Below are 11,029 nucleotides of genomic sequence, written 5' to 3' on the forward strand. Positions count from 1 at the left end.
TTGCGATCGAGCCTCATATCTATCACTGAATTTGCAAAATCCTCCTCAATTTTGGATGTGTTTCACTGAACTATCAATCTTTCATTGCAGTCTAGCACTACCTCTGATTTCTTTCAGTGAACTGGGAATCTTTCACTGCCTTTCATATTTCTTCAGTGAACTGGGAATAACTGGGAATCTTTCACTGCCTTTCATATTTCTTCAGAGAACTGGGAATCTTTCAATGCCTTTAAATTTCTTCGGTGAACTGGGAATCTTGCACTGCCTCTGATTCCTTTCAGTGAACTGGGAATCTTTCACTGCCTTTCATATTAACTCACTGACTCTGATATGTTTCATTAATCTTGGTATCTTTAACTGAGTGGCCAATCTTTCGCTGAAATTCATATCTTAGGAAGTACCCTTTTTATGGTTCTGTTAACTAGTGCTGGTATTCAGTCTAAGAGACAAACAGACAAACTCCCTGTGAGTCTTTAGCTTTGATAAAAATATGTTAAACTACGTGTATGATCGGTCAATGCAAGACATTTGTCAAACTTAACAGTAAAAAACAAGTACCAATGCGTCGAAGTTTCTCCGGCGCAATCCAGTTTCCTGTACAGCCGCTACAGCTTATAAAGGCCACCGAAAACAGATCTATCTTTCGGCGGTCTCAGAATAATGCTGTATGAGCCGCGGCACATGAAACTTTAACCACGGCCCGATGGTGGCCTATCCTATTTTGTTTCCAGAAGCACGATTATGGCTAACTTTAACCTTAAATAAAATAAAAACTACTGAGGCTAGAGGGCTGCAATTTGGTAAGTTTGATGACTGAAGGGTAGATGATCAACATACCAATTTGCAGCCCTCTAGCCTCAGTAGTTTTTAAGACCTGAGGGCGGACAGAAAAAAGTGCGGACGAACAGATAAAGCCGGCACAATAGTTTTCTTTGACAGAAAACTAAAGGTTTAAAAACTGACACCTAGAATACAAAAGTGATCGCACCACCACATACAAAAGTGTTAAGTTGCAATAACATTAGTCCTTTCAATGTCAGTATCTTTGTTCTACTACTCGTCGATCAAATTGCATTTTGTAATTTGCAATGGTATTCGTTATTAGTAACAGAAAACATCCCGTTACACCTACTTTCAACCATTGTCAACAATTTAAATAAACTGTAAAACTGTAGATTTTCATTCTGACCTTTGTGGGGTTTTCTTCATCGTTTATAAAATATAAACGATGAAGAAAAACCCATACACAAAGGTCAGAATGAAAAATCTAAAAATTTTTAACCCACCAAAAATTTCAAAGAGTGCTTTAAATCATATGTTACTAAAACACCAACAGCCTTCATAAGGAAAAACAAACAAACAAGACAACAAAAACAAAATATAAACGACAAAGAAAAACCCAACACAAAGGTCAAAATGCACCAACCATCGATGAAACTGACACAACCGATCATTCTCCGCTCCCAGAAGTCCACGGTGGCGCTTGCACACAAACTATTCCGTTCTCATCTTCACAAAAAAGACAAACGCATTTGCATATCCATTTCACACACCAGAATATGAGAAGGTTGTTTATCAATTCACCGGTCATATTGCTACAGGAGTATGGTAAATCACCCTCATTGAAATTCGACTATTATAATCCGGTAACTGAATATTATTCAGTGTGCTGAAAAATACAAGGGGGATGGTTTATTTACTCTGTCTGCAATATCAGTGGATTTGGAGATTCGTAGCATAAATAAATCTAAATAGTTAATTTGTTATTATTTCTACAAAGTTAATAACAATAACAGTTAATATCAATGAACCTAAAAAAATAACAATCATTAACTAATACAATAATACGAACGTAAGACACAGACAATTTCAAAGCATATACACTTGACAGTGTGTTATTGCACAAATTAGCAAAATCATCATTGCATTTCAAACATTGCAGTGGAATTCAGGCGTCTGAAATACCCGGCATGCCCTGTCGTAATGAGCCTCATTACGTGCCAACGTCAACACCAGGTCCCAAATTCTATCTGAATTTTCCTCTTCGAAAAAAAAATTATTTTAGTAATATTTTTATAAAAGTTTTAATCATCCTGTTATCATCTATTATCATCACCGCTATTATTTTTATTGAAAGTAATAGTGTACATACCATCATCAATAATAATAATTTCAAGGTCACGCAGAGGTAAAGGGGGGAGAGAGAGAGAGAGAGAGAGAGAGAGAGAGAGAGAGAGAGAGAGAGAGAGAACATGGCTGGCTCTCCTTCGCCTAAGAACCAGTTATAAACGCATAAGACAACACACAATGCTCAACAGGTAATGAGAGAGAGAGAGAGAGAGAGAGAGAGAGAGAGAGAGAGAGAGAGAGAGAGAGAGACCTGACTAGTTCTCCTTCCCCTAAGAACCAGTTACAAATGCATGTGACAACACAAAACTCAACAGGTAGAGAGAGAGAGAGAGAGAGAGAGAGAGAGAGAGAGAGAGAGAGAGAGAGAGAGAGAGAGAGAGAGCGGCCCAGTTACAAATGCATGTGCCAACACACACACACACAAGACTCAACAGGTAATTACATCAGATGACCTCATTTAAGCTACAAATGGAGCAATTCGTCTGAGGTCAAATGAAAAAAAAAAACAGTAATTACTGCTCGTACTTAACAATTAATTCTCCCAAAGTTACACCACTTCCGGGAAGAGGTAATTCTGCGATGTTCTGTTGCCCGACTGAACGCGGCCAAACCTGTCTTATAAGTAGGCAAGTTGTTATTTCCCAATAAAATACTTTTGCATGATTTGCTATTTAAATGCAAAATATATTTCAATGGGCTTGCTGTCTTACTGTACAATAGCTATGAAATACATTTCAATGGTTCTGTTGTCTTACTACATATAATAACTACAAAATATATTTCAAAATGTGCTTCCTTCCTCGTTCTCCTCCTCCTCCTCCTCCTCCTCCTCCTCCCTCTTCACAGCGTTCTCTTCTTCTTCTTCTTCTTCTTCTTCTTCTTCTTCTTCTTCTTCTTCTTCTTCTTTTCACTATCACTTTCCCTATTCTTCCTTATTCATTTTTATTTCTTCTTCTTCTTTTTCTCACTATCACTTTCCCCTATTCTTCCTTATTCATTTTTATCTCCTCTTCTTCTTCTTCTTCTTCTTCTTCTTCTTCTTCTTCTTCTTCTTCTTCTTCTCTATATCACTTTCCCATATTCTTCCTTATTCATTTTCATCTCCTCCTCCTCCTCCTCCTCCTCATCTCTTTCTCTTCTTCTTCTTCTTCTTCTTCTTCTTCTTCTTCTTCTTCTTCTAGACATCATTTTCCCCTCTTCCTCTTGCTTATTCATCTTTATCTCCTCCTTCTCCTCCTCCTCCTCTTCTTTATCTTCTTCTTCTTCTCTACATCATTTTCCACTCTTCCTCTTCATTATTCCTTTTTATTTCCTCCTCCTCCTCCTCCTCTTCTTCATCTTCTTGTTCTTCTTCTCCCATTATTTTCCACTCCTCCTCTTCGTTAATCCTTTTCATCTCCTCCTCCTCCTCCTCCTCCTCTTCCTCCTCCTCATCTTCTTCTTCTTCTTCTTTACATCATTTCCACTCTTCCTCTTCCTTATTAATTTTTATCTCCTCCTTATTCCTCCTCCTCCTCCCTCTCCTTCTCCTCCTCCTCCTCCTCCTCCTCCCCCTCCGTTTCGGATGACGTCACACACATCCGCGATCAGGTGACGAGCGAGATGCTAATCATGGCCGACTCTAACTCGGTCTAATAAAGATGCGGAAACTCGAGGAGATCGAAGGTGTCGGGCGGGGGCCAAGGACACCTCCCGAAAAAAAGTTGGCCACAGACCCAGATGATAGTGATAATGATGGTGATGGTGCGGATGGTGAGGATGCTGATGAAGGCTACAGTGGTGATGATGATGATGAGGTTTGTAAGGGTATGGGATGATGATGGTGAAGATGATGGATACAGTGATGATGATGATGATTGTAAGAGTATTGGATGATGATGGTAAGGATGGTGATGAAGGCTACAGTGATGATGATGTGATGATGATTATAAGAGAATGAGATGATGATGGTGAGGATGGTGATGAAGGCTACAGTGATGATGATGATGATGATTGCAAGGGTATGGGATGATGATGGTGAGGACAGTGAAGATGATGAAGGATACAGTGATGAGGATGATGATGAATGTGAGGGGTATGGGATGATGATGGTGATCATAATGGTGAAGATGATGGTGAGGATGGTGAAGTTGATGATGAAGGCTACAGTGATAATGATGATGAATGTGGGGGTATGGGATGATGATGGTGAGGATGGTGATGAATGCGACAGTGAGAATGATGATGATGATGATGATGATGATGATGATGAATGTAGGGGTATGAGATAATGTGGTGATGATGATCATGATGATGATGAACGAAGAGGTATAATAATTAAATAAAAATAAATTTGCCGCGTTAAGCACATATTGCCTGGGATTATATTTAACAAAACACTGATTCTGAAGATTAAATAATAAAATAACTAAGAAAATTTCGCAAACAAATGTACAAAAACGTCTCTCTCTCTCTCTCTCCCTCTCTCTCTCTCTCTCTCTCTCTCTCTCTCTCTCTCTCTCTCTCAGGAGGAAATCGGGACATGCGTGAAAGCAAATTGTTTTCAAGCTGTTCCTCCCCCTCTCTCTCTCTCTTCCCATGAACACATTGAGTCCACTTGATGCTCATAGTTTGTAACTCTCTCTCTCTCTCTCTCTCTCTCTCTCTCTCTCTATATATATATATATATATATATATATATATATATATATATATATATATATATATATATATATATATATATATATATAAGGTTCTCAAATATATCAGCGATCAGATTCCTAACCATGGCGGTTGCGGAAGTGGATTGCTAAACCCCACTGTGCCTCTGTTCACCGACGCTGAGAATTATGTACCCGGTATTACGCCGACAGAACAACTCTAGACAATACAAAAAAAAAAAAGTAAATTTAAAATAAACACATAATAAAACCTGTCAGTAACCAATTAAAGTGCTCAGACGTATGTTAAAGAGAGAAAGATCATATTAATTCGTGCGGAAAAATTTTATGATCTGTCTCTGGTTTATCGCACGGATGTCTAAAAAAAAACTCTAAGAGAAAATAAGCACCCCAAAAAATAGGTAAGAATAACGAAACGATACTGACACCCAGAAAGTGTTAAGAAGACACTTACAAGAACAAAGAAAACTGAATAAAAAAATACTCGGAAGGATTAACCAAAATTGCTAAAACGTGATCAAATAGTATTTGCGAAAATACAAATAAACGACCGACGAATATAAAAATTACAAACTGAAAAGAGGAAATATTCAAGTGAATTAATAAAAAAGTGTTTGGGGAAAATTAGGAAGTAAATATAGAAAAATAACTGGAAAACATGACCACATCCAACGTGCCTAACCGTTAAAGTGGAGTTTTTATTTACCTAACTGTTCAAATAAACCATCAATTATATATATATATATATATATATATATATATATATATATATATATATATATATATATAGAGAGAGAGAGAGAGAGAGAGAGAGAGAGAGAGAGAGAGAGAGAGAGAGAGAGAGAGAGACTTAGGTTGTGTAAAATCTTACTCTACACACCTACTATTCATAGCGTACAAACTTATAACTTAAGTGAAATTGAACGTACGCGCGTGCGATCATTGCAGCAAACAAACAAACAAACACGTATATAACGGCACATACGTATGTCCTTTCAAAGGCTTCACCAACCCCGCCAGCAATTCACGACAAAAACCTAAGCGCTTTCTCCTGACGGAAATTCAGCAGTCTGTCCACGGAGCCGACTCTCTTCTATAAAACTATATTCCCTTCATAAAATACGAAAGATATATGATAAAAGACAACAATATTTTGTATGTATTTTGGCAAAGGGAGACTCCACATGAACGCTCAAACATGCTTCCCCCTTCATAGCAGCTTTACTGGAGAAGGGAGGAGGAGCGGTCCCCCACCAACTCTCCTCTCCCGTTGGGAGGCTTCCCGAAGCTCTACAAACGTCTTGGTGTTAAAAGAGGGAGGGAGTGGAATGGGGGAGGAATGGGAGGAGGAAGGGAGGAGGGAATACCACCACGCCCACCCCCACCCAGACAACCTACCCAAACCCTCCCCTTTTCCTCCCAAACTCCCCAACTCCTTCTTTCCCTTCCTGACTCCTAGTTCCAAAGACAACATAGAACCCTTTAGCACTGCCGATGCCACTTCTGGTGCTGCTGCTTGATACCGCCCCGTCTCTCCACTCCCCCCATCCCCCCACACCAAAGAAGATGACGCAATGCACAATCCCACGCCCACGATCCACGCCCACGGTGCCGTTTCATCGTGCATGCGGTTTCGAGGAATTTCGCTATTATAATTTTTTATTATTATTCATTATTTAATCATTCATCGCAGGATGATATGTTGTACATAACAATCAATATGCCATTAAATTTCAGAGCAGATTTTCAGTAAAAGGCAAAATGGCGACTTGTTGGGAGAAAGAAAAGCAATTTTTGTTCGCCATTTATGAATAAATTACTCCACTCAATTCGGGGGAATGACGAATGACATATAAATGCATGTCATATAAATGTATGTCATCAATTAGAATAACAATTAATTCATTAAAAGCTGCTATAAGCACGTGAACTATTAAAATAATTACAAAATAAACAAGTAAAACATGCGCCGAAGTTTTCTGTGTAGCGTATAATGCTGTATGAACTCTCAGCCGCGGCCCATGAAACTTTCAGCCACGGCCCGTGGTGGCCTGTCTTGTTGGCACCTGTAGCGTTGCCAGGAGCACGATCATGGCTAACTTAGCCTTAAATCAAATAAAAACTACTGAGGCTAGAGGGCTGCAATTTGGTATGTTTGATGACTGGAGGTTGGATGATCAACATTCCAATTTGCAGCCCTATAGCCTCAGCAGTCTTTAAGATCTGAGGTAGGACAGAAAAAAGTGCGGACAGAATAGAGAGCGGACGGACAGACAAAGCCGGCACAATAGTTTTCTTTACAGAAAACTAAAAGAGAATAAAAAAAAAAAAAATTACCAAACACACTCATCAATTTCCAGCGCCTATTCACCGACGGACGCTGGACAATAACAAGACATCCGGCCATTGATGAAAAAAAATCTAAATATTTTCCAGTTCAACATTCATTTCCCTTATTAACGGGGGAAAATTCTGCGTGGCATTCAATCATTTCTGCTTTTGGGGGGCGCGACGGGTGCTGTCAAAACGCCTACGAGAGGCAAAATTTTAATTTTTTTCCTTATAAGTGCTCTTTAATAATATACGGCAGTTAATCGTAATTATATCGCAAAGAAAAGGTGATATCACGAAAGTACAAAAGAAAAGATATAACGATGAAAGTACACTGATAGAGAGAGAGAGAGAGAGAGAGAGAGAGAGAGAGAGAGAGAGAGAGAGAGAGAGAGAGAGAATGAATTTCACAAATGAATTTACATAAAATAAAAAGCTTGTATATTTATTTTTACTTTAGGATCAACATATACCTCCCCATGCAAAAAAAAATAAATAAATAAAATAAAAAATAAAAAAAAAGTCTCTTATGAAATTGCAAAGAATCACTTCGAGTAAATGGGTAAAAACAACATACCACCTTTACCACATAAAAAGCAACACATGATAGCTTTATCTTTAGAATATTGTAGATAAAGACAGACTTGTTCAGGTATATATACCATAAAAGTTGCCAAGACTTCCCTTTGGCATATAGAGAAAATCAGGCTTCATTTCGTAAATAAAGAAAAAACTGACCCCTTCTAATATAACGAAAAACACACTGAATTTCGTAAATAATACAAAATGACAATATTTAGTAAACAGAGGAAAAATAGAATCCCTTTAAGTATTTAAAGAAAAAGTTAATTTCGTAAATATACAAAAAAAAAGGACTGTTTAATAAATAAATACGGAGACTCCATTTCCACATATAAGGAAAAAAACACACTTAACTTCACACATAAAGAAACAAAGACACGTTTTAGTAATTACTGAAAAAACAGCCCCACTTTATCATACAAAAGAAAAAAAAGTCTCTCTCTGATATTTAAGACGCGCTTTAGTAAAGGAAAACAAAGACGCGCTTTACCGTACAAAGAAAAAAGGTCTCTCTTTGGTATTTAGAAAAAAAAAAACAGACACTTGCTTTGGTATAGAAAGACAAAACAAGTTCAAAGAGAAAGGAGACAGCTTCAAGGCCCTTCGTTTCCGCTTAGGAAACCTCTCACTCAACTGGCAAGGTGAAACTATTTATTATTATTATTATTATTATTATTATTATTATTATTATTATTATTATTATTCACCGTGACTATGCTTTCTCTTGGAATAATCAACATACCCACACAGTTACCTTATTTATTATTATTATTATTATTATTATTATTATTATTATTATTATTATTATTATATTCACCATGAATATGCTTTCTCCTAGAACAATCAACAGACACACACATTTACCATAATTATTATTATTATTATTATTATTATTATTATTATTATTATTATTATTATTATTATTATTATTCACAATAAATATACCTAACTTAAACAAGAGGCTTACAAAACCTAATTTCAAAAAGAGGTTTACAAAGCTTGATTTCAAAAATAAGGGTTACGAAGCTTAATTCCCAAAAGAAGGGTTACAAAATCCAATTCCAAAGAGAAAGGTTACAAAACCCTAATTTCACAAACGAAGGGTTACAAAACTTTATTTTAAAAAGAAGTTACAAAACTTAATTCCAAAAACAAGGTTTACAAAATCCAACTCCATAAAGGAGGATTGCAAAACCTAATTTCAAAAAGAAAGGTTGCAAAACTTAATTACAAAAAGAAGGGTCACAAAACCGAAATTATTCTGGGTGTCAAGTTCTTCATGACAAAGGTAAAAAAAAATATTGCTTGCAACACTAAAAATACATTTTATGGGTAAAACGGGGCACTTACGCTTCATGCAAATCACTAATTTGCATGCCGAGGATATATTGCTCATGCAACCTATACTGAGACTTTCCTTAATAAAAATTAATTATTCTTTTGCCTCTAAATGATTATTGCATTTCCCTTTTCATCAACAGAAACAATTTTCAAAATTATAATAGGTGAAAATGGCCCTTGGAGTCTACCAGGAAAATTTTATTAAATCATTGCTTTTTTTTTGCAAAGGCTTACATTTCTGAGTCAGAATTTCTGAGGAAATTATATATATATTATATATATATATATATATATATATATATATATATATATATATATATATATATATATATATATATATGCAATTATTTTCAGTAGTAAACTTTGATCAATAAACCAAACTGAAAACATCTTCAGTTCACGGAATATCTGTACCATGACTCAACCAATGAAAGGAATATTTCTAAAAACATTTTATGTGCGACTTCTCAAACCGAAAAAATAAAATAGGCAAAAAAGATTTGCGTGAATTTCATAGCTTTCGTACAAAACGTTCATCACTTTATCCATTCTAACTCAAAGCCCAAACATGACTGAAATATATTTGAATAAATTCACCTGGGATTTTTACGTAAGAGTTAACCTAAAGACCGTAAGATTAAAAAAAAAAAAAAACTTCAATTCAAATTCTAAAAAAATATGTAGTAAAGTTTTAGCTTACGCAATCCAACTTAACTATTTAAAAAAAAACGACTTACACTGATATTTCAAAATTTTACTCTGCATTTCAAATAAGAGGAAAGACCTTAACGCCAAAAGATCTAAATCCCAAACCTTTGCCAGCACGCCCCCTCAAAAAAAAAAAAAAAAAAAAAAAAATCTTTTAAAGTGACGAACGCTTTGAGAAAAGCGTTGGTATTAATTCAGACGAAAGATCTTTTTTAAGCAGGGGACGTGTGTGTGTGTGTGTGTGTGTGTGTGTGTGTGTGTGTGTGTGTGTGTGTGTGTGTTCAGCAGGAGCCTTCACAAACATAAAAGTGTAATCAGGACTGAAAGTTGTCACCAATGGTTGTCAAGAACATGAGCGCCCGCATGCAGGGGCAAGGGGCCTCCCCCGAAATCCTGGTTAGGGAAAAATTGTATATGTGTACACACACACACATACACACACACACACACACACACACACACACACACACATATATATATATATATATATATATATATATATATATATATATATATATATATATATATATATATATATATACATAACTGCTTTATTCGTCAAAGAAATGCAGGCACTGATACTGTTTTTGGAATTAACCTGCTGGTTCAAAGGGGTCAAAAGTGTTTATCTGCTTGATACCGGATACTATCCACGTATGTATTAAGATTTGCGCCCCCCCCCGCCCCTTGGAAACATGCTGCGGGCGCCCATGTCAAGAGAGGTTTCCTAATCCAACCTATTATGGATTCCGTTTCGTGTTCCTTCATACTGTGTACATAGTTTGTGCCGTAATGCCTGTGCATATTTCGAGGATCCTTGAAGGATCTGACTAGTGGTATCCTGGACAGATGACAAATGAGGTGAAGGATTCTCTAATGAAAAATTAACGTTAGTAATGAATTCCGCTCCAGAATAAAAAAAATTATGTGAGGAATTTGCAATAAAGATAGCTTAAATGTATATTATGATTGTTATTATTATTATTATTATTATTATTATTATTATTATTATTATTATTATTATTATTATTATTATTCAGAAAATGGACCCTATTCATATGGAACAAGGCCACCTCAGGGGCCACTTGCTGGAAGTTAAGTTTCCAAAGAAAATGGTGTTAATGTGAAAGAATTAACAGAAATAGGAAATAAAGAAAGAAGAGATCAGTTACCAGTAAAGGAAAAAAATTAAATTAACATATGAGTAAGTACACAGATAAATGATAAAATACAAGGAGATTTGATTTAGGTGTTAATTACTTTTGGAAATATTCCTA

General features: G+C 36.1%; 1 protein-coding gene across 1 annotated transcript in view; it reads right to left on the minus strand.

Moving 5' to 3' along the window:
• The window catches only part of LOC136840298 (fibrinogen-binding protein), a 9,107-nt gene extending 5,762 nt beyond the window's left edge, over positions 1–3,345 (minus strand). Inside the window, exon 1 of the mRNA XM_067106995.1 lies at positions 3,202–3,345. Coding sequence (XP_066963096.1) covers positions 3,202–3,345 — 144 coding nt within the window. The remainder of the gene's footprint in view (positions 1–3,201) is intronic.
• Positions 3,346–11,029: the final 7,684 nt, after the last annotated feature.

Source organism: Macrobrachium rosenbergii, chromosome 1, assembly GCF_040412425.1.
Source record: "Macrobrachium rosenbergii isolate ZJJX-2024 chromosome 1, ASM4041242v1, whole genome shotgun sequence".
Classification (NCBI taxonomy): domain Eukaryota; kingdom Metazoa; phylum Arthropoda; class Malacostraca; order Decapoda; family Palaemonidae; genus Macrobrachium; species Macrobrachium rosenbergii.